This window comes from Xiphophorus hellerii, chromosome 22 (genome assembly GCF_003331165.1).
Source record: "Xiphophorus hellerii strain 12219 chromosome 22, Xiphophorus_hellerii-4.1, whole genome shotgun sequence".
NCBI classification, from domain to species: Eukaryota; Metazoa; Chordata; class Actinopteri; order Cyprinodontiformes; family Poeciliidae; genus Xiphophorus; species Xiphophorus hellerii.
The window spans coordinates 8,408,456-8,433,621 of record NC_045693.1 but is presented as its reverse complement, the minus strand read 5'-3'; the positions used below and the strand labels follow the sequence as shown (position 1 = coordinate 8,433,621).

At 36.4% G+C, this 25,166-nt stretch overlaps 1 protein-coding gene across 2 annotated transcripts in view; it reads left to right on the top strand.

Annotated features, from left to right (window-relative positions):
* The first annotated feature begins 7,121 nt into the window (after positions 1-7,121).
* The window catches only part of LOC116712820 (phosphofurin acidic cluster sorting protein 2), a 53,550-nt gene continuing 35,505 nt past the window's right edge, over positions 7,122-25,166 (top strand). For both annotated transcript variants that reach the window (XM_032552659.1, XM_032552658.1), the window contains exon 1: positions 7,122-7,450. In XM_032552659.1, the coding sequence (XP_032408550.1) occupies positions 7,242-7,450 (209 nt within the window). In that variant the 5' untranslated portion in view covers positions 7,122-7,241. The remainder of the gene's footprint in view (positions 7,451-25,166) is intronic.

Below are 25,166 nucleotides of genomic sequence, written 5' to 3'. Positions count from 1 at the left end.
TTTCAGCAGTGGACTGTTACCTATTCCTGAAATGATCTCCATTTCTTGGGTTTCTCAGTTCAATCAGTTTTAGTTAAATCATTATTTTATCTATGATGAAGATAAGATACCTCTGACCTTAAATAATAGTCAAAAGATAACACTTTGAAAATTAGGTTTTCAATATTTGAATCTATTTTCTAAAATCTACCTCTAACTGCTCTTAGTGGATGCTGAGAAGATGCAAAATTCACAGCACAACTTTTGATGTGTAAAGATATGCAAAAAGGCTTGAAATATGTTTCTTTATTGCAGTAGCATAATTTCACCCCATAATAAGAACAATATATATTATTTATATCTTATTTTGGGGTAAAATGTTTATTTATTTATTTATTTATTTATTTGTTTGTTTTTACATACACTTTTGTTGAAAACATCATGTGAAAGGATAACTGTTTTACACAAAATCACCTGTTGGCAACGGCATCCATTACTACTTGAATCAAGTAAGTATTTGTAATGTCTGAATAATTTTTCAAATATTATACTTTACTTTTTAAGGTGGATCAGACTGTTGATAAAATTAGACGTTCACACTAGCACCACCCTAGTATAAACATATGCATGACATACCTTTTATGAAGTGTCTCCTCAGGTTTTAAACCAGATGCAACAGATAACACCTTTTGAAAATTTCCATTCTTGTTTCATTAGTGCAGAGAATATTTTTCTAAATGTCTTGAAGATCTCTTTGGAATAAATTTAGGTTAGCTTTTGTGTTCAGGCATTCTTTTTTTTTTTTTAGTTTTTGTTCTGGGTTCTTTTGCAACTGCTACGACTAGAAAATACTAAATAAATCTTTGGAATATATATTTGCCCACTTCAAGATAATAAAATTGGATTTTCTTTATACTACACAATGATTTATTTAGTGTAAATTGTTTAGGAGATTATTTAAAGACTACAAAAAAACACACACACACATAGTCTGACAGCTAGTTCAGAAAACAGACCCTTTTTTAGAAACTGTATCTGGTCAGTAATCCAGACTGTCAAGATTACTCATAGAGAAATACACTGAGCTTTGTTTCCCTACAGCAATGTTATAATTTCACTGAAACAGAGATAACTAAGTGGGCTGTGTTGTGTCTTCTCATGCAGCTATCCAGATTTAATAAGATCTATGATCACAGACATCTTATGTTTCACCTCTCTGATGAAATGTTGCTCACACTAAATCAGCATCACAATCTAAGCCAAGCAAAAAATAAATCATAATACCTGTGATGAATCATAATTCACGAAACTGTGCATTGATGGCGTCTTGTCTAAGGATATAATCCATGAGAAATAATATCCTTAATGTGTCGGGCTCGCACAACCTTAATTAGATCAGCGGCTTATCTGCAGCCCCTTAGCTTTTTGAGGTGTGATTAGGAGTGAGAGGTGCAAGGCATGCTTTACGAGGGAACGATGTGTGCTTTAGATTGATCTGTTCTTTTGTATCAGGGCATGTGGCAATCTCTCCAGCAGATTAAAAATAGACTGGATCTTTAAATTGGGCCTGGCTGCTCACTGGAGACCAATAGCTGAGCACTGAGAGCTGGGGTGGCAGAAGGATTGTGTGTGGGAAATGAGCTAAATCACTGTGCGCTGTTTCCTTGATGAATGAAACCTCCTCTATAGTCGTGGTAAATGACTTGGCCTTGATAGACTCTGACGGAAACCCTACTTTTTTTTTTTCTCAGTGTAGCTCCACAGATAATCTAAACAATTAAGTTGTGAAGATAAAACTTCAATTCCTTTCTGCTTTCAAACATCAATGAAGTCAACAAGGGAAAGAGAGAGAGATGTTTCTGTTTGATATCTCTAGGTAGTCCTTATTTTCTTTTTGAAGGTAGCAGGAGGCAAAGTTATAATTTACAATGCAGATGATTTTGAAACTCTGGTATCGTTTTTCATATCTAGACTGTAGCTAAAACGGCACCACTAATAGATAATATCTTCTTGCCCATGTATGAAGCTGTTATTGTGCTACAGACCTTCTTCAGTGACAGACCTTCTTTGTGCATCTTAGATGTACAGAGAAACATTGTCGCAGATCCTCCTTCCCAGCATCTGTTGACCTTTGTAACCATCACTGCTCCTAACAATAAAATCTACTGTACTACCTTTGTGTGACTCTGTATGCTCCTGCTTATCTTAAATTGCTGTGATACCTGAATGTCCCTACTGTGGGACAATAACGGATTCTATTCTATTCTATTCTATTTCACGTTAGTTTATATTTTTGTACAAGGCATTACACTTATTTTATAGAGTCTGCTGAGGATACCAATAAGTATGGCATCTGTGATTTTGTAATAAATAAGTAATAATGCTTTCAATTCAAGGTTTGGTTTTCTAAGTGTTTAGGCCGGGTCCCAATCAGCTATTCTTTACTTTTTTTATAGAATTTTTTACAGCATCTTTACCAGGCGTGCCAAAGAGTGTGGAGGTGGTATTTTTTTTAATCTATTATTAATTTTTTTTTAGCTAGAAACAACTGCTGCGTGTGTTCCCAAACTGTTGTAAGATTCCAACAGAGATGATGCTTGTTTTCTCTTTATTTAGGGGTTAGAAAAAAGGAATTCTCAAAGAGCAGTCTTGAAGGTTTCTCTTATTTTCCTACAGTTCAAAACATTCTCTCTACCAAGTTTTCTCAAAGGATTTTATTTCAACATTTAAACCAGAATATGGGAGTTCAGTCTGTGCTGCGATTGAAAAGAAGTTGTTTGTCCTCAAAGACTTCTTCATTAAAAGAAAAATCCCATTTCAATGTGTGGGGGTGGCATGCAAACAAAACCCCACACCTAAAACAATAGCTCACACCTAAAAATAGATGTATGCTTGGAAGCCACATTTGCATTGTCTTGCTCTGGAATCATGAAAAGGTTTCAGTGAAAGAATAAGATGTTGCTCCCTAACAGAGGCTGTGCTGAGAGAGATGCATTTCAGCAATCGCTCTTCTGCCAGTGTCAAGTTCTGCTCGCCAGCTCTGATGCCAGGAAGTGCCCTGCGGTCTTTCTGAAACATCAGCACTCGCAGCCTTGTTTCTCCTCCTGATCTTTGTTCGCTTGAAATCAAGATTGGAGGACGCATGCCACAGAGCATGCATCCGGAGGTACATGACAATCTCATGGTGAAAGCCATGTCAAAAGTGTCAGCTTGTTGTTTCTGTGGAAACATCAGTTGTGTCACGCTACGTGCACCACCCACTCACACTTGTGGGAGGAAAAAAAGTTCAGTCGGGAGTGATGAGAAGGAAGAAGGAGGCAGCAGAGAATCAATTGTTCTTTTAATGTCAGACACACAGAAACATAGAGATGGTGTGCCATCTACTGGAGGAACGGCAGAATGCAGCAGCTGTGGTGAATGCGCAACATTATTTTTGCAGTACTTTTTTCGAGCACTGGGTGGCAGTACATACCAAAATACATTTGTATCTCAACGTTCTTTGAAAGGAAAAAACAAATACAAGTCTTACAGAAAGGCTACATAACCTTTCAGCCTTTTTTTGAAGTTACAAACTGTAATGTAAAATTGTGCATAATTTTGAATTAGTAATAAATAAAAAATACACCCCTAAATAAAATGCAACCAATTTTATTTTCTGTTTTTTTTCTGCTCATCAAAAAAACTGAAACATAAAAGGATATTTCTTTCTAGTCCAAAGTTTCTTTGACTAAAGAAAAAAATATTTTATTCTCATCAACAAGAACAGGATACACTTTTAGCACTCTTTTTTTTCAAAAGTGCTTGCTGTATTTAGCCACATTTTATTCTAAGTTTTCTTTAGAATAAAAGTTATTTGATTTTTGTTACCTAGCTTCCTAAAATAATTAAATGAAAGAAAATTTGTGTTAAAGATTAACCAAAATGCTGTAATGTGTTTTACATAACATTTATGATTTTTGGAAGATTTAAATTTTTCTATGAAAACCTTCTGTGAAAATGACAGGTAAAATTTGCAGCATTCTTAAACTGCGGTCACTGGCCACAGAAAAATTTTTTGAGAGGTGTAAATGGCCCACAGGCTTCATGTTGAACATGCCTGGCTTAGATTTGGCTTAAATATCGAGGTAGCTGTAGCTCCTCGATATTTAAGCCAAAACGTATTTGCAAAGTATTTGTCTTATAATTAGAAAGTTGTGTGTCCGATTGCAGCTTCCCCCTTCAAATGTCAATGTGTGGGCAAAACATTTAATCCCAGGTTGCTTACTGATCTGTGTATCACTATATGAATGTGAGTAACTGAACATGGCTCTAGTGTAAAGCACTTTGAGAGGTCAGTATGACTAGAAAGTTCCTATAAATTTAACGAATTTATTTTATTGCCAAAGGATAAATATGTGTTAGAATGACCTAGTGAAAGTTCAAACCTAAATCCAATTGGCAAGACTTGAAAATGTCTGTTCACACACACTCCATCCAGTCTGACTGAACTTGGCTCTTAAGTCATTTAAAAATACTGCAGGAGTTTTGCAAAGTCTGGCGAATTAATTGTTTTCCCTCTATACACCATATCCTATTGAGATAGGTCATTATCACTGTTAATCTGCCAAGTGACGTAGTGAATTCAGTTTCTTTTTTTCTTTTTTTTGACTCCAGGTTTGCTTCTGGCTACAGTGTTGCAAATGCATCATGCGTAAACCCGGATTTTAAAAGACAATAGAAAAGAAAAGGAGGCTTATTCACTGTATTTGTCATATTTGTGGGTTTTCCCAAACTAGTAACAACTTGTTGCTTTTTTCCACTTTTCAAAGAGTTTAGTGGAAATCTGTAAGCGTTTTGTTTTCAGCCAACTCTAAACAGACTGTCGCACTGTTACCCAACCCACATGAGCATGTTAAGTCAAGTCAGCTAGACTGGAGTCTTTAGTCATGGATACTGTCATTGGATTTCCTAACATTTGCACCATATGAATAATGACACCATCACCAGTTGAGCACGAGGTTTCAGGTGTTGTACAATCAAGACAGTATGTGAAGACATTAAAAAAAAGTGGAACATGTGGTGATTTTTAAAAAGAAACTAAGTTTGAATAAGTTCACTGCTCTATTTTGTAGATATAACAATTTATGTGTGACCTTCGTAAAATAGGTGGCAATATTTTGTTTTAACTGTTAGAGTAAATAAAAAATCAAGAATTTAAACACAGAAAACACCTGACAGGTGAGATGAAACATATTGTGGAGCAACACAAAACAACGGGCTCTGGATAGACTTCATGGGATTTATGATGAAAAATCTTGAAAGTCAGGTTATAAAGGAGAGTCTGTGGCAGTTAGAGATCAGCTTGGGTGGGCATAGTCAAAGCATTGAGCAATCTGTTGGGATCGGTTGGGCGAGGCCCTGGAGAGGCAGAGAGTTCACTTGGAAAAGGACAGAAGGAAGGATAACCTGGGAATTTTGCACAAGTGTGTTGACTGAATGAACCACAAGAGATATAGAAGACCATCAAATGGGTCCCTAACCAATAGTTAATGTAGGAGATAGAAGCATAAAAAATTAATTATCCTGATATGAACCATATCAAAACATCCATCAGAATTATATTCTGAATAAGAATGTAATTTAAGTTAAAACATTTTTCAATAAAGGGTTGCCAATCCAAACTTCCAAACTTTTCCAGACTTTGATTTTCAGGTTGCCTTCTGTTTTTTCAAAATAACAAAAGCCTTTTTCCCTTTACTACAAACAGATCCATTTCAGAATGTACACCACTTCAACTTGTCAAATCTGGGCAGCGTTATACTGCTCCAAATAGGGAAATTTGGTTTGGTTCAGGTTATTTACATAGCACCAGTTCACAACGAATGTCTTTCAAAGGCAATTAATATACAGAAAGATATAATTATCAATCTATTCACATGACCGGAGTTAGTTTCATACAGTCAGCAGCAGCCAGATTTAGTTAAGTTTTTTGTATTATTTTTATTCAATCTCTACTTTTACCAGGAGAGTTCTCTTTAAGTTTATGAGGTACAGTTGGTAAAACTGTTGATTTGTAGCAAAAAATGTCCTGGTTTCAGATCCTAGCCTGGGATCTTTCTGCATGGCGACTGCATGCTCTCCCTCTACATGCATGGATGGTGTTCAGGCACACCGACTTCCTCCCACAGTCCAACAGTCCAACATGACTGTTAAGATAATTGAACACTGTAACCTGCGCTTAGGTATGTGTGTGAGCGTGTGTTTGTTTTTCCTGTTTCAGCAACTCTGCATGGAAAACTGAGTTTAGATAATGTTTGGATGGTTTTGGAATGGTAATACAAAATCATTACCATAATATCAGAATTATGGTAATAATTATCAGAATTATTCTCAGAATTATGGTAATAAATTGTCAAATTTAAGTCAGAATTCTGACTTTTTTTTCTCAAAAGTGTTAGTATAAATTCAGAGATTAATGTCAGAATTTTGAGATTAAAGTCAGAATTCTAAAATTTATGTTAGAATTGTGAGATTAATGTTAGTATTCTGATTTCTCAGAATTAAGAATTTTTAGTTTAAACTGAGATTAAAGTCAGAATTCTCATAATTCTGAGTTTAAATTGTGAGATTAAACTATTTAAGATTAAAGTCAGAACTATAAACTCTGATATTAAAGACAGAATAAAGTCAGAAGTGTGAGATTAAAGTCAGAATTCTAAGATTTAAATTAGAATTGTGGGATTTAAATCGGAATTGTGAGAATTCCCAGAATCATAATGTTGAGTTTAGAGATTAAAGTCAAAATTTTGAGGCTACAATCAAAATGATCAGAATTCTGAAATTAAAGTCAGAACTATGAAATTAAAGTCTGAATTCTGAGATTGAAGTCAAAACTGTGAGAATAAAGTAATAAAATAAATTCAGAAAATTGTTCTAAGAAATTCTCAAATTCTGAATTTAAGTTGCAAGATTAAAGTCAAAATTGTAAAAATAATATCAGAGTTATTTTTTTTTAATCCAATGGCCCACCTCATCTTCCATTCAAATGTACCTTGAATCAGAATCACCCACATCTTGCTGAATTGTAAATAAAAGTCCCACCCAACACTGCCCCCTATCTGCGGGGACAAGCCCCGCCCCGCCTATCAACATCCCTAGTCTGTGAAGGGAACCTGGGAGACCGGAGGAATAGGAGCTGGCGGCGGCAGGAGATCAGCGGCTCCCGCGTTCGTCCGACGCTCAACTATAGCTGCTTCCAGGCAGTGGTGGTGGTGGTGGTGGTGATGATGGCGGCGGCTGTGGAGCGAGGAGGCGTTCGGGCTGCTTTCCTGAACCCGGGCAGCGGCAGCGGCGGACCTGCACCGACGATGCCCCCGACCGGATCGCTGGCCGGGGCTGTGGTTCTCGGCTCTGGATCCAGCAGTATCCCCGTGCCCATGAACCTCTTTGCGACCTGGGAGATTGACCGATCATCTCCAAGCTGCGTCCCGAGGTAACATGTACGCTGCTGTGTTGGAGAAACTTGTCCCACGAATCAGTATATTTAAAAAAAATAAATAAATAAAGCATTGCTTAATAAAATATAAATTGTAACGAACAACGCCCTCATTTACCGTATTGTGAAGCAGGGGAAGACGAGCTTCTTCACATTCCCACAACAGAGGCTAGCTAGCACGGGAGCTAATGCTAAAGCTTTCTAGCTAACAGCGTTGATGTTTTTTACTCTTCAATACATGTCAGTTTATTTTTTATTCTGTTTTGAATGTTATGTGTCAGGTGCTAATTTCCAGCTGTCAAATTAAGTAAAATTATTCCCTAAACAAGTCACTGAAAACCCGAAGTTGTTGGAAACATTCAGTGTGAAATTATATTGGGACCGTTATACCAAGCTAACAAAAGTTCAGTTAAAATAATTTCATCTGCTTCTCGTCTACGTTAAAAACAATGTAAAAGTTTATTTATTTTTTTTGTCATGATGCGTATTCATGTGAGACTGTTTGATCAGATTTACGGAATGCATGCCGCCTAATAGCATAACTGTCTATAAATACAGCGACATGGATGCCAAGCAGGCATCCTTTTCATCTTTTAGAGCTGATCCAACTGATCTATGTCCGGAGCTGGTAGGCAGTTCGTAGTCAACACATGTTTTTGCTTTTTATTCTATGTCTAGTTGTTTTTATGCAGATATGCATGCTCTTTTAGGTCAGCGTTGTGTGTTGCTTTGTCTGTTATTCTGCATGCGAATGTCACGGCCCATCCGTTTGGTTTTAATGGTGCTGAATGCAGAAACATTCAATACCCCTGCGTTTGCATGGATCGTCAGTGAACAAGCATTGCTGCCACCTGATCAGGAACCCTCTGGGGGGCTGTGGGTACATTAATCAGCTTTGACCTAGTTCTGGTTGGTTGAAAGTGGGCTTGCAAAAGGGGAGCGTTTCCTCTGCTATCGATTTGCATGTTTGTGTTTGTCTGCTCTTGCTTTCGTTCCTGCATGGGTATGCAAGTTCAAGTGGGACTGTAGCAATGTTCCCACAATTGGAAATATGTGATGATGGTATGTGTACATACATAACATAGTTTTTTTTTTTTTTTTAATTAAAGCATATCTGTACAGTATACAGCATAACTAGACTTTAAGTCTAGTTGACTTTACAAGACAGGATGCAGCTAAAGGTGCACGAATGAATCAGTCAAAGATCAGAACTGGATCTCATCATCTAATAAAGAAATCCTGACAAGTCTGCATCAAAATTAAGAGCTCCCACATGCATGTTTTTCGGTTCACTAAGAATCAGATAATAATTTTGAACTAATTGGGGTAATTTTACAATTTCTCAATTTTTTGTTTTGTTCAAATCTACCAGCTCTATTAAAGACCCGGCAGCGTATTTCTGTTTAGACTTTAAAAAAAAAAATCACCTCAAACAAAACTGGCAGTTGGTGTTAGCTAGGATAAGTTTGAATGGTGCATTTCTAATTATAGCTATACGACATTTTATGTTTTTGCATACATCAAAATGTAAATTCAATCAGCAATGTATTTAGTTTTTTCTTACAATATGCCTTCAAATAGAAGTTTATTCAACTTGATAAAAGGAAAGCATTTCTGATTAACCGTCACATGTTAGATTGTTGAATCATTTATTTTCACAATGCAGCAACTTTTATGCACATTTTAATTGGGATTGATTGATTTATTAACAGAAGAAACCTCACATTGTGTGACAGAGCAGCGAGTGTTGCACAGATCTGCAGCTAAACAGAGGTGGGTCAATATTTAAAGAAAACTCAAAATTATTTTACAATTGTCATTTTAAACCATGTTAAATTTGAGATTAGCATGGTTAGCTTATTATATATTAAAATTGCTGAAGCATTTTGACAACTGCAACCTGTTGCTTTGTTATGCTGCATTCACTTATTTGAAAAAAGGGAGATATTTTTTAGCGTACGTTATGGCTGCAAAGAGTATAGAAAATGGGGAAGGAAGAAGATGGAAGGAAGACATATTGCATTGATTGTCATGACAAGATTTACTAATATTGTCAATTCAAGATGTTCTAATGTAATGCAGCCCTACTCTGAATGGCAAATCAAGAATGAGAAAGTGTGAAATCATCCATTTCCAATAAGTCCATTCTAGACTCTAATTTTTAAGCATTGTCCCTTCTTTGGATGCGATAACTCAAATTTAAAAGTCAGCAGTTATTACACTAAACAATGTATTGACTTGAGGGTTCTGCTTTCTAATTTATTCCTTTGTTTAAAAGTCGGATGACAACAACGTTATTGTCATCCGTTTTAAATTCTGATCCTGGCTCCTGTGTGTTTTATTGCACATTTCTTGCTATTAAATGCTTCACTTTTTGATGATCTCATCATTCATAGCAGCAGCTGGTGTTTGTTTGCCACAACACTGAAGCAATCATGTTCAGGTAGCAGCATTCACAAGGTTAGGAGGCTGCATGATGGTGCATTAATAGAACAACAGGGTAGACATTGATTTCGCATCTCCCTTCCCCCATGACTTTCTCTGTTGTGTGCAGCTTAGAAAGAGTTGTATTAAAGACAAATGTGTTTGAGCGCAGTAATAGATTATTATTGATGCACACAGTAAAAGCTCACCACTCAATTGGTGGACAAAGGCTGAATGTAGTTGCGTTTCTGTATGTTGCATAGGAGTAATGGTAATAGTTAATGAATCTGATGATTTATGACACTGTTTATGTGGCTTTTAAAATATTTATTGTATTTGATTTTAGACCTGGTGGCTTTGTGCTTAATTAATTTTCAAAGTAACTTCTGCCTTATGCAGATTTAATGCTCTCAGACATGTTTGTATGAACACTTGTGCAGAGAGCCCAACCCGAGGCCTGTTTTGGGGGATTTAGCCTTTGCATTCTTTCAGGGGTTGGGCTATTTCTCTCTGTGCAGCTGTTTGTTCCTCTGCTGTAGCGAATGTGGGTGTCCAGCCCATGGAATGGTTTCAAATGAAGGCATAGGGGCTGCTATTGATTTGCTGTTTTTTTATTTTTGTATTTGTTTTCTTCTTTTCCTTGTGAGTGTTATATGCCTGAGATCGCACACAGCTGTGCATAGTTAGTAATTACCAGCTGGTTTTACTGTCTAAAACCTAGCAACTTTATTAAAAGCACTGCTGTACTTTCACAGAGTCTTCTAGCACAAGTTTGTGATTATTCTGACAGTTATTCTGCTGACCCCACCCTTGGCACTTGGCCACTTTATGACATCTTTTGTCCGTTGCCTCTCTTTGTAAAATCGAGGTGTGCACTTGTTCTGTGTTTGTGCTCTTGCACTAAGATTAGCTCCTCGCTGCATCCAACCACATCCATGAATTTGCATGTAAAGTTTTATCTAGAAATGCACTGGCTGATTTCTATCTGTAGTACATCACATCTTGTTGATAATGCAGAATATGATTGAATATGTTTTGTTGCAATTTTATAGTCTGTGAATGAAGTTATTCTTTGTGCTTACATGTCGGCACTTGTTTCTGTGTAAAACATGTCAGGCTGTCAGCGTATGGGAGTCAATATGAAAATCTCAACTATTAACACAATTTCTCAGAAGTTTTGGAAATGCATTCAATTTTTTTCACATTTTCCCATGTAACAATTGTATTTATTATTTAAAGTAGACATTTTTTAAAGCTTTATATCATGTTATTGCCTCACCAAAAACTTACCTGGAATGATGCCTTGATACTTTCATGAATGTCTGAGAAATCATTGAATCTCCCGTGCCAACCATTCAGGGTACCCAAACACTTGCTCATACAAAGCACCTCCTATTTCCACAAAGCTACATTTCGGAGTTGCAGTCTCCAGTCGAGCTTCTGCCCTACAAAGCCCTCCTACCCTGCACTGTCCTCACTGAGCTCCTTCAGACTAGCAGCAGTAAGCAAATATCTAGTGGAACTTTGAATCTGCTGAGCTTATCAAATGAACTACTTCTCAGTCCAACTCTCCTAAGAATGGTTGATGGAGAAACTTTGTTGTAATGGCGTGCTGAAGACGGAGTGTCGGAAAGAAGAACTTCTTAAAGAGACAGAGATCAATTTCAAGTCGTGAGATTGTGAAGTCAAATTTCCTTTAAGTTATTCTTGATGTATACAATATGAAGATAACATAGTTACCTCACTGTTCTATACAATGGCATTATATGCCTGGAAAATACAATAACAATCTCTGATCCACAACAGCGTTAAAAAGGTTTCAGATAGTTTCTAACTGAACTGTAAACACATGAGGCTTAGTCATTATTTTGAAGAATAATATGTACGGTAGCTAAATCTTCAGCACACACTCATCTTCATTCACTATGTAATTGAATGAACAAATTCCACAATATCACATGTTTTAAAGTGAAGATGTTTTCAGCATTGTGGAAGCCCAGGTGGCGAGATTTTATTTAATTTTTTTAAATTATTTTTTTAGTGCCAACATTGAAGAAACAAAGCTTGCCTGTAAAGTTCAACATAGAAAACTGGATTTATTTCACAATTCATTTTCAGTTACATTTCATGCGAAAAAGCTCTAGTGACCAAATGCTCCATTAAAACATTTTTCTTAAGCAAAACCTTAAAAAAAATCTGAAATGCCAAACTTCAAAAAAAAGGATCTCATTTGGAGCTTCTCAGTCTTTTTATCCAACTGTGCTGATATTTGAGAGGCTTCTGTCTGCTAGATTAGAGTTGTTAAAGCCTTGTCCTGAACAGGCTGCCTGTTGGAACAGTTGGACTTGAATTGTTTTGATTCCAGCACTCCCATGGCTGCCAGACTGCCACCCCCAATCTTATAAATGCCATGTGGTGTTGGTTTTGTTGCTTATTTCTCTTTGGAGGAATTCATGTTTTTCTTTGTCCTCTGATTTTAACACAAAACCTTTTGAGGGGGCGTTGACAAAAAACATGAAGGACCAACACACATACCCATATTTTCCCCTTAGTTTTGAGCTGACTAGTGCTGTAGTCAAGCTGCTGACTAATTAAAGACATCAAGAGAGATATGGGGTGAGATTTATAAGATTATTGAGTTTCCATATAAAGGTTAAATCATTTTTGTGTGTTAATGTATACACAAGTGACTTCACTGAAATGGTTTCCAAGTGAGAAAGCGATTAAAAAGAAAGAATTTGACTCCCAAGTCTAAGCCTTTCAAAGAAGTGAAACAATTGTGTTTTCGAGGAAAAAAACTGGTTTGTATATTAAATCTCTGCAGAGAGCTCTATTGTTAATGTAGATTGTTAAACATCTTTTCAGATGGGATTTTTATTTGGTACAAATAGTTCAGGTACAGACTTTTGGCTTCTCCTTCCCCAGTGCTTGCAGTCATAAAAAATAATATCCTATTGTAGATCATTAATACCTGCTTCACATGGCAAAAAAATTTAATTGCCAGTTGATTTCCAAAACCAGAGAGACCCCACACATAGATGATAGACATGAGGTTTGGTCCCACAGTTTTTGGTGTACAGCCACACAACAAAGACGACACACCACGCACAGATTTTACTCATTAACAAACACAGTTGGCTAAGAAGAAGCAATGGCGATTGTTTATGGACTATTTGTAATGGAGGAAAAAAAAACAACAACACAAAAAGCTGGACTTTCTGGTGTGCCATGGCAGTTGTTTAGTCATCTGTGTATTTTGTCTTTTAATTGACTGCATGTTAGAGAGTATGCCCGATTTGAGATTAACGCTGACTTCCAAACTGACTAGATCACCCTTAAACACACCATGGTATTTTTACAGTCTGGATTCTGAGAGGTGCAGATGATTTAAAGGTACAACCTGGATCTGTCTTCCTTGGTTTGAGCTTTATTTCTAGTAAGCAGAGCTTGCTTTGTTCTGCCTGTCTAAGTTTCAGCCTCATCTTTTTCTTCTTGCTGACAGTTTTATTTTGATTTCTTTCACTTGCCCCAAATCTGATCTGTGCTGCATTTGTATGAAAGTGAAATGGACAAACGGCAACAAAAAGTCAGAACTGGACTGAAGCAACATGATGTTTTTGTTCTAGGTCACTTACCAGGCAGCCATCAGTGGGGCATTATTACATACTGTATATGTAGTCAACACAGATTTTACTGTTTGTATGCCACCTCCTACATCATCTGTGCCGTTAATCCCCTTTATTTGTGTTTTTTAAAATTCCCTTCATGTTTATTATTGGACCAAAGATTAAATGTTGGTGTAAGATTACATAAAATTAGACCTGTATGTTAGGCAAATTTGCCCTTTCACTCGCTCAACAACACATTCGTCTCAAGGCATGGATATTGTTTGTCTTAGCATCAGAGCTGCAGTAATCTGATTTCATAACAGGAAAAGAGAAGCTAGTAATCTGATGCTGGACACACAGATGCTGTCTGCTTAATCCGCTGTTTTCTTGTGGAATCATAAAGAAGTCCTTGTCAGCCACCTCCAGTGCCCTTCAGGACAATGACATTGCACCATCAGTCCTCCGTCACTCATGTTTCTCGTCTTTTCGTTGCTCCATTTTTAACACCTAAAACACTACCAGCAGGCGTAAAACCCACAAAATATTTGACTAAATAAAATATTTTGAAAATATTTTATAAATTTTGACAAAAATTTATATATTTGTTCCTTGTTTGTGCACATAAGCTTGGTCGATAAAGCTGATTCTGATTATTCTGGACGCTAGCATTCTGACTTGTTTATGGCAAATTGACTGTAAAGACTTATAAAATCTATTTAAATAGATAAATATTTTAGTATGACATTCTACTCTATTCCTTATGTGTGCTAAATATTAGCGTAGCTTCTTAAAAATATTCTCCAACAGATTAAAAAGATAACTTCTTCTGTCAGGCAAATAAATAAATCTAATAATCTTGAATTTATGTTGTTACCATAACTAAAAGTTTCACTTGTTTGCTCTAAATTTTCTACTATTGGTTCTTAGTATGTGCTTGTATTAGATTCTCACCACATGATCCTGTTGAGCTAAAAGGCAACATGGTTGCATGGTATTTTCACCAAAATTTAACATGTTTATTTTTGTAAAACAGAGAAAGCTAATTAAAAAAATTAGGCTACTAATATGGTTTAACATATTTATTATTAATGTTATACGACAGAAGGATGGATATTACATGGACTCAAGCAAAAAGAAAATACCCTAATTGAAAAGAATTTAGTCAGTTCTGTAACAGATGTAAAAACTAGCTTTTGTGTGCACAGCAACAGGTGAAGCAGTTCTGCTTTAACCTATGTTCTAATAAAAAAAAAACAGCAACCTCCGGTCTCTACCACTTTCATAAAAATTCTTTTTAGTGGAGGAACATTACAGCACAAATCTTTAGTGTGCTTGAAACGTTTTACAACCTTGGTAAACTTTATTAGTAGAAACCAGCCAATGCCTCGTTGGTACACAAACAACCTAAAGGTGATGAGAAGTTATTAGGTGAAGGTGGAGAAAACTCGTCTGACGTTTGAATGACTTACTTGTGGAGATAAATATCCATCAGAGGAAAAGAAAAACTGCATACAGTCAGTTGTGGGACTTTTAGTTCATTCTCTATTAAAGTTTATAGCAAATATATTTTAAAAATTACTTAGTTATCTAAAGGATACCGTGCTCTTAAAAATGTTGCAAATTTATTTGAAATGTTTACAAGACTATAAATTAACAATAAAAATCTATTTGCCCCAGACTTTTCTACAGAAGGGGGAAAAAAACCCTCTGCTTTTGATGCTTGAATTGATGGAGTGTATGTGTTGCTGATGTGGTGTGTGATGCAAACTTAGAGCTGACACAGAGTTGCAGACGATGCCTGCAGGCTCCCATGGAGCTGATGAAATAGAACAGGGTGTTTGCAGAAGGTGACAGATTCTTTATTCATCTTTGCACTGAAAACTGTAAAAACAACAAGCTCTTCCCTGAAGGCCTAATGGAAACTGCTACTAATAAACAAGCTCTCACCCTAAAAAATTCTTCTTAATATTTTCAGAGATTATGTTTATCAACAGTATAATTCCAATAATAGCATTTTAACATCTCTATCAGTACCATAACATAGAAAAAATCTAAGAGAAATTAATTTAGTCAGAAATTGGAAAAAATATTACAAATTGGTTTAAAATTGTATGTATAAATATCTCAAATGTGATTCTAAATATCTGTCCTAACATTTAATTTTTTCGTTAAGCATGTATTAATACTCCCTTTTTTCTCCTTGTTCCAATGTGCTGTTCACACACAAGCGAATAGTCGACCAATCGAAATTCAAACCCCCTTCTTCTCGCCTACTCCCACTCCCTGAAATGTGTCAAAAATCTCTTGGTTTCCTTCCCTTCTTTCCTGAAGAAGCAGGAATTTCCTTGGGAAACATTTTGCATTCCTGGGAACTCGAGATCCGGCTGTGCAGCCGAAGAGCGAGCCACTTCAGGTTTTGTCGTCTTTTTACTGTTTGTCAGCCAACAACAAACTCTCAGGAAAGGGTTGCCAGAACTGTTGAAAAGTTTTGCTGACCTGGCTCAGAGCTTTTTCATGCCTTGAATGTGGATGTTTAATTCCACACAGGGGAAGATGTGTTTGTCCTCTCTTCCTCCCCCGGTTTGGACCTCTGAATGGGGGGAAAGAAGGGCCAGATTTACATGTGGGCGGATCCTGGGGTCCTAGTTAAAAGGAGATCTGAATTTCTGAACAAGCGAGTGAGACAAATGCCCCGTCTTATGACACGGGGGAATAAAAACAATGGGAAATGTGTTTCTACTTGATTTTTCTAGGTAAAATAAGATCTTTGTCATTTATCACAGTGACAGAGATCTTGTACAACAATCTAATAATGCGTTGCTGTATTTACTCATCTGTTGTCATATTTGAGATAGCTGCAGTCATGCTTATTCTACTTTCTGAAGTGCTCCCTATGATTTCAATTATACAGACAGTATTATGATATTCAGAATTTTAAGACAATTCTAGTAACATTACTGAAGATACCAGATACAAAGGCACTCAAAGATTCCCAGGACTGGAATCTTTGCTGCACGTCTTCCCCTTTTTCTTTCTGCCAATTCCCTGTGCTAAATGCTGCAAATAAAGCCCACAAATAACCTGTGAAAAAAATTATCTTCTGGCTTTTGGCAAATAAAAATTATTTTGGTTTTCCTAACGAATCTAAAACAATAAAAGATTAGTCTGATTTATTGTCAAACGGTGCGGGGGGAAAAAAACTCCAGCACACTCTGGGATTTGTCTGTTTAGTTTGGGACATAACAGCCTTTAGAGGGGTCATTTTTTTAAATAGCTTTAAGCTTGATGCCCTCCCCACTTTGTCTAATCACAGATTAAGTTCTCTGAACTGTCTGGAGCCCTGTTCCATCTCTGCAGCACCTCGCTACTGCATTCAACCACCCCCTCTTCAGTGTTTTAAAATAATAAAACAATGGGATATTTGCTTCATAGATTAAAACCTAAGACTTGGTCAAATGATAATGAAATCCACCGGATTTAGCTGACACCATTGGAGATATTGGGGGCCGGTTTGCTAAGGTTGAACTTTTTTTTTTCTGCATGGATTGAGAGAAAAGCTAGAATCTCTGGAGAACTTGGAGGCTTTATACCTTCAGTCCATTAGTCATTTGGAAATGTCGGGCCTGGGGAGGTGAACTGGAGCGCGTACTCAGCAGGCTGGTTCAGGCTGCAATTGTTCATTCCAAATGACACTGATGATACAGGAGGATTATATGCAGCAACTGTTTTATCATTGTTATTGAGTAATGTGAAGAAGTGATTCTTTTCTCTGAGTAAATTTTGTCCTGAAGGGATAAGTCTTATGAAGGTACTATGGCTTAATTAAGGCATTTTTAAGAGACGCTAGCCCCAGGTCTCCACGGCCATTTTTCTTTCTGAAAGAGCTTCTCTACATAGCAGTGAATAGTTTTGGAGTTAAAGAACAGTCAGGCACCAAATGTCAGCATGAAATATAAATAATAAAACTCAGTTGATATTTCAGCCTAAATGCCAGAAATGGTTTCAGTGTAGACCCAACCAAAAGAAAACCACAGATCTTTGTTTTTTTATTATTATTTTCGTTTGAGAGAAAAAACCTCTTTGTGTCTGACTCAGATTAACATCAAATCAAATGAGTTTTGTCGTTTGACTGTTAAACAAAAGCACCCAACAGAAAAAGATCCTTTCACTATCCTCTGCTCTTTTGTCTGCTGTATTGCCATTGGAGTCAAAGCGTTCTCTAGCACTGCTTTGACTCTGCTGGATGTTGTGATGATGGATGTTGTGATGATGCTGAGTTTCCAGGCTTTGTCAGATCTGTTTCTCACTCCCAGTGGTGTTCTTCGACCACCATCAGAAATTTGAATTGGATTGGATTGAACCGGAGAAGAATTTGCCTGCTCTGACTTGCTAGCAGCTGTGAATATCTAGATATGTCAAAATTGGCAGGATTCAAAGAAAAGCAGCAACTGTCAAAAATAATCCTTTGGCTCATGTTATTTTTTTAAGTGTCCTTTTCTTTTTTGATTTACTATGCTTTCAACATAATAAACTATGCAGGGGTCTTCTCATTTTGCATATGCATGTTGCATATGTCAGAGTAGTCCGTTTGTAGTTGTTGGTTATCTCTTCTCAAACTGTACGGTGGGTGAAGTGTTTGCTTCTGTGATAAATTGGCTGTGTTGGAGAAGTTTTTCAAAGGTTGAGGGGTTCTACAGTGTTGAAGTACTTTGAGTTAGTGACAGAAAAACCAGAGCCACGTCAAGTTTTTTTTTTTTTTTTTATGCAGTTGAAAGCACTATTAAGTTAGACATGTAGCCTATCAGTTGCATAAATATTTTAGTAAACTCTAGAATGGAATTACAGATTACTGGAATTTGGACTGATGTTTGATTAATTAATTTGGTGTCTGCATGTAAACGGGCTGAATTTATAAAGCACTTTTCCAGTCATATTGACCACTCAAAGCAATTTGCACTAGAGAAGCATTTATACACCGATATGCAGACTGGTTGGCAACTTGGGGTTAAGTGCCTTGCCCAGGGGCACATGGACATGGAACAAGAAGATGCTGAAATTGAGCCTACAACATTCTGATTGCAAGACGACAACTATTCCACCCACAGTCTCCTTAATTTAGGCATTATAACTACTATATAAATATCAATTCTGCCTATTTTTAAACCATAATATTTCCAATTTGGCTCAATTAAAAAATACTAACCTGAATAAAATTGCCTTTAATTTTTTGAGGAAAATGTGTTTAGTTTGTTAGTTGACAAATTTGTTAATTAAGTGGCAGCTGTTAATCATGGCAGAGGTCTTTAATAATATTTTAAATTGAGTCTGTTTAAAAACAACAACATTAACCCTTTCATGCATGAATTATGATCCTTAGTGTCAGAATTTTTTTTCCATTTTTAAAATTTTTTTTCTTAAGGCATAAAAAAGGTAAGAATTTTTTTTTGTAAAAATATATTTTTTTTATTTTTTATTTTTATGTGATCAATTGTAATTTTGTCCAAATACAAAGTTATTTGAAAAATACATCGGTAGTATTGTTCCTTAGGGGTTATCTGATGTCACAATATTTTTTTTACTTGCAAGAGTCGTCTACAGTAGAAGGAGGGACCGGGTCGGTTCTCATGCTTTTTTGTCTGTCGGCCATATTGTATTTAACAAAAATAATTTCTTGCATTTGCAGCTGATGGCCAGTAGTTGATGGTATATTTTATGATGCATTAGTGTCCACTTCAGTGGTCTGTGTGCATTTATAACATAAAAATCCACAGGAAGCACAAGAAAATGGCTTTTAGATAGCTGTCCACTGTAGTGACCACTATGCATGAAAGGGTTAAAGCATCTCTTTGTCTTGACTTATTAGTGTTTTGGAATGTAAAGCCACGCATGAAGTCAAAATAACCAACAATTCGGTACAGTATCAACGTAAGATCATTTTTCACTCTGCTAACTATTTCATAAGGTGAAATGTCTTTTTCTACATTTGCAGGGTGCCAACAGGGGACCACACCCTATATAAACTGTTTAATGTATCAAGAATAAATCTCCTCTGAAGAGGTTTGCATTTATTTGTTCAGTTAATTTGACACACAGATTGTTTTAAATTAAGCTTTGCTCTTGAGACAGACAGAGGGACATTCTAGTGAGACAGGCCATCCACCATAACAGGATTTTAAAGCTCAGTCATAACATTGTCAGAGGCAGTTACATTTACAGGATTTACCTTTATCTGTAAATCTGGTCGCTTAGACACAATGTGAATTCAAGAAATACGTGCACCAAATGATAGAGGGCCTACCCTTATTGAGAATCAACTGTATGTTAGGTTGCACAGACAAAGTATGTCATATTTTCTGCCTTGTCTATGTTTTTAACTGTGGTATGGTGTCCTGTGGCTCATCTGGTATTCTGTGTCCATCACAAACACAAACCTGCTGACTTCGTCGGTTTAAGGATAGAAAACAGACAAAAGAGATGTCAGCTACAGCAGTATCGGCAACAAAAGATAAAATTCATTCCACCGAGTTCCTGAAAATTACTGTCAAATCCCTGGAGGTTGTGAATGCACAATGGGTTTGTATTTTCTGTTAAGCTCTTGCTAATGTGTGGACTTACAGAATGACATATGATGATAAAATAGTGTTTTATCTACAAGTTTACCATTCTCTATTTCCTATTTTTTGCTATCAGGTTCTAGCAGAGCCTGTGATTCACACTTCACTATTGGTAATCCTTTTGAAAGTGTGAGAGAAGCTCTAGTTTGAATCAAATGGGAATATAATCTGGCACTAAGCTGTAAAACGCAGTACCATGTAAAGTTACATAAAATATGACATTAATCCCAACAACAGTCGGATTGTACCATGGCTGGGCTCCTGACCACACTAATACTATATTATGGAGTATTACCACAGTTATCGGCACAGCTCTTACATCCTCCCGCCTCACAAGAATATTGTTTCATCTCAGTCTATCCTTGTCTTTTATAACATGCCTATTCTAATGGTTTAACGCCTAAGTGATGACACCTATCCTCCTCCACGCTGCTGCAAATTAAAATCCTCAGCAACAGTTGTTCTGCACAAAATAGATGGTAAGTACAAAATAATAAAAATAGACACAATAGAGCTAAACCATTCGACTCTTCAAAATTGGTGTGACAAATTCTTCATATTATATTATTGCAATTTTTGGAGAGTGCTTTTAAAAATTATAGCAAATCCTATTGATGGTGCAGAGCAGGGATCTTCAAATTCAGGTCTTATGGGCGGGTATTGTGCAACTTTTAGAAGTCTCTCAGCCAACACACCTTGCATAATTAGGTCATCATCAGGACTTGAGTGCATGGGGATGTATTTCTCATTTGATTAAACTGTGTTGGACTTGGGTTTAAACACAAGACAAATCTTGTGTTTAAACTTTTAAAATAGGCAGTTGTGAGTGGTTTTATATGGGTTCTCAAGTATTGGTCCACTGTACATTGGAAATTGCTGGATAGGAGTTTACTTTTATGAATAAGTAAGGCTGCTTTTATGTAGAAGTGTGATGTTCATCATACCTCATGAACACCATGTATCTGTTTCTACTAAATTTAAATGTACCATCTTAGTTACACGAATGATAAATGAAAGACTTTACAAATATTCCCAACAGGGTTGCGATGAAGTCCAGTGATGAAATGTTGCCATCTTTCCTGTTAAAGTTAAGTCAGTCTTACAAAGCAATGTTCAGTTGCTGACTATCTAGTAAAGAGTAAGTACAACTCTGAGGGTGATTAAATAATATTTTGTATTTTTTTTCTATTCAAAATACCATTTTGTATAGGAAAAAAATGCCATCTTGATTCATACAAAATGGTATTTTGTGTAGAACAAAATTACTACAGTTTTTTACAGTGGTATTTTCTCTGGTTCTGCAACACTTCCATACTGATCTATGGATTTTTCTGGCTGGAAGCAAAGTATTGACATCCATAAGTCCTGCTAAACACACATGGACAGCTCTCTTAATCCTAGACTGTAGCTGTAAAACCTGGTTGCCTCTTTAAAATTTATCTCACAAACGCTTTATTCTTGTCATTTTTGAATAGTACTTTTAGCTGTTGTTAAACTTGACAATCACACAATTCTGGCTTTGCTTTAAAAGAGACTTCTACTTTGTTTACTCTCTTCATGTTTTTCTCCACACTGTGACCATGAGAAGATTTCATTCAGGGATTTAAAGCTCAATCAGCATATGGCCATCTGGCACACATGACCAGATATTTGGGGTCTAAAAGAGGTTTTGAGTGAAGCCCAAGTGCAGACTAAGCTCATATGGCACACACTACTGTGTAAATCTCTTAAAACTGTTTTGGTCTTTTCTGGTTTGGGCCACTTTTATTGGCCTAGAAATTAATTTAACTTTTTCCAAATAACTAACCATTAATCTTCTTGCTTTTGCACAGCTTGCACAAAAGGCTTATCTTTCCATTTGATGTTGCTTTTTAGTTTAATAAGGAAATATATGAAAAAGACAGCTTGTTCATGATGGTGTTAATGAGTTTTGGGGATTTACAACATATAGTTTCAATATGTGGTTTTTGGCTTTGTATTTTGACAATCTAAATCAGATGCAGCAAGTGTGGTTGTTTTGTAGCCTGGGGAGATTTTAGTTGTTCCTTTTGCAAGTCCCCATTTTGAATAGAGTTGCACTTGTGCTTGGTGTTGGCAAATAAAATATTCAAAAGAAGTTGCTTTCAGAACAGCGTTTCTTTTATTTGGGTTGAATTATACATTGAAACAAGAACAAACTGTGTCGTTATTATATAACCTAGTACTTTGGCTTTCGTCAGAAAGTGCCTTTTCTTCAGAGTGTTTTTTTATCTGCCACTTATGTAGGACAGTACCACTCAGTTTGAAGAAGTGGAGAATTTACTGTAGAGCATTCTGTTACAGGATGCTTTATTAATTGAATCTGACTTTCTTCTCATCACAAAGAATCAAGAAATGGTTTGTTAAAAGTAGTGAAAGCATTACTGGAAAATTTTTCTTTAAGGCTGAAACTCCCATGAACACATACCGAACAAAAAATGTCTCTTTTCATCCAGCACTCTGTTACATCACTCAGCTTTCATTCACCACTTCCCCCAGCTTTGTGCCCCTGACAAATACTGTGCAGTGATCCGAAGGCATGGAACTGGCAAAACATCAACTAGATTGCTGACCAGGGAAAAGAATAGCAAAAGTGCCCCTTCTGTTGTGTCAGGATATTGTTAAAGTCAGAGTGCTCCTTTGCCGTATCTTTGGGTCAGATCGCTAAGCAGCCGGAGCATAATAGCTATGTCGCACAGTCACTTTTTAAGCCGTCATATCTCACACATCTCTCAGTTTTCATTTTTTTATTTTTATATGCAGCAATGATTTGGTTAGGGATTGGAAAAAGACTATATATCCCGCTGTCTGAAGGTAAAATACCAAAAAAAATTACTAATGCATCATAACTAAAAACTGCCAAAATCATTCGTCCATCAATGATTTAAGCCAAATAAAGATTGGGGACCTGCAGTGTTAGGGTTCTTGTTCAGTCTTAGTCTGGAATTTATGAAAAAAGTGTGGAAAAATATTTCCATTTTTAAAGGTTTTACCATAGAGTTGTGTTCATACATCCAAGTGTTTATCATCCAAGTGTCCATTTTGGTCTATTTGTTCATTCATCAATCTGTCCGTCTGTTCCTCCATGTATCATCTGTCCACACATCTGTCGATAATGGTCGATTTGTCTATGTATCCAGCCTGAGTTTGGTATTTCTAACCATTGTAGAAATACCTGCCAGAATTTCATGGGGGCATTTTGAATTTATATTTAAAACTGGCTAACAGAAGCTATCACCTTTAGAAGTATCAGTCTGGAAAAGTAGATAATTTTAAAACGAAAAGTATGTGGCATTCATAATAAATGTATTTTCCCTCAGAAAAATAATTGAATGGTCCGAAATTAGAATTGACGGGTCAGAACCTGAACATAACTGGAAATTATTATCAGCCAGAAGAAAGCCTGATCAGTCCATCTCTTACTGTAGAGTATTCCCCTGGCTCCAACTGCTGCTATTTTTGGGAGACCCATAAATTACAGTGTTTTTGTTAGAAATTGTACTATCACATAGAAGTCCAGAAATAGAACAGTGATAGAGACCACATGTACTCTGAAAGTGGAAGCATTTCTTTGGCTGACGGCCTTGAAAGAAGATGATTTAGATCTCATGAATCAGTTCCTGCCAAAGAGACGGTTTTCTAAAATTTTTACAGCCATGTATTCATTGTTTCAAACAGTACATCGGGCCTTTCGTTAAATAAAAAGAACAGCAACAGTGTTTTATATATGTTTTATGTGGATTCACATCTAAAGATACTTCCTTTTTGGAGATATGCAACACAATGTCTTATTTTGCCTTAGCTCATGTCATTTGTAATGTCAGACAAAGCTTTAAGGTCTAAGTTTGCCTTTCTATAAATTATGTTCTCTCCCAGATGCCTACAGTCATATAATCCATTATTATTCCATTTCCAAACGTTTTAAGGCACGAGGATTTCAAAGTATGTTTATGTTTAAAAACTTTGCAGTGTCAGTGTAATGTAAACTGTGCTATCATATGAGACAGGGTCATCATTTTGCAAAAGCTGCAGACAAAAGGCTTAGTACTGTTCCAAGTTTTGTCATCAGCAAAACCTGCGGGAGAAAAACCAGACATGTCAGAGGTTGCAGTCATTCTGCATTTTTGACTACCACCTATCTGTCCATATTTAGTCCATTTCTAGCATTGCTTTGACAGAGAAAATAATTGTAGTTGAGACTTTGAATTGTGTTGTTCAGTTTATTTGCACAGCTATAGTGACTCTTAATGCTTATTACTAGACAAATAGGTCCAATTCACCTATAATTTTACAGGAATCAAATTAATACCAGTATTGTTTAATCATTTTGATTCAATGACAAACATTGCTTAGCATTAGCTCTGTTAGCACCCATGTCTAGGAAAGAGACATGGTTACTTATCAGTTACTTATCTGAGAATTGCTAGCTTAGTAGATGTATGTGATAGAAAAACGGAGAGAGAGCTCGTAGGTAGCCGTCTTAATAGCTCCTTTTAATAGCTCTGTCTATCAAAGAGATGAGGTCAAAGATATAATTATTGGAGAAATTGCATCCTCTACGGAAAAAGAACAGAGAGATCATTCACTTATCTGCAGCAGCAACTCAGCCGAAGGCCACCAGGAAAGGAAACCAACCATTACGGAGGGCCTGTACACCTACTGAATTACACATTTATAGTCATAGCCTTTGTACTGTATAGTTATTGGACAGCTATGTATACATTGTTGCTACTGTGCAACATATTTATAGTCATAGCAGGTACATCTGTGTAGCAACACCTATTTATATACAATTCATTTTGTGTATTCTATATTACTGCTCCATATGTCATTCTATTACTGCTCAATTGTTTTTGGTAAGATGCAATTTGTGTTTCATTGTCAAATTTTATTGACATTCTCATGTCAATAAAATTTAATCTGAATCAGTCACAGTACACTGCAGCCAAAACAATGGACCGCCACAGAGAGTTTGTGCATGCTCAAAGCGGTATAAAGACCTTTGATGCTCCTTTATGGATAATGAGGAGAGCCTTACCTCTTAGATAT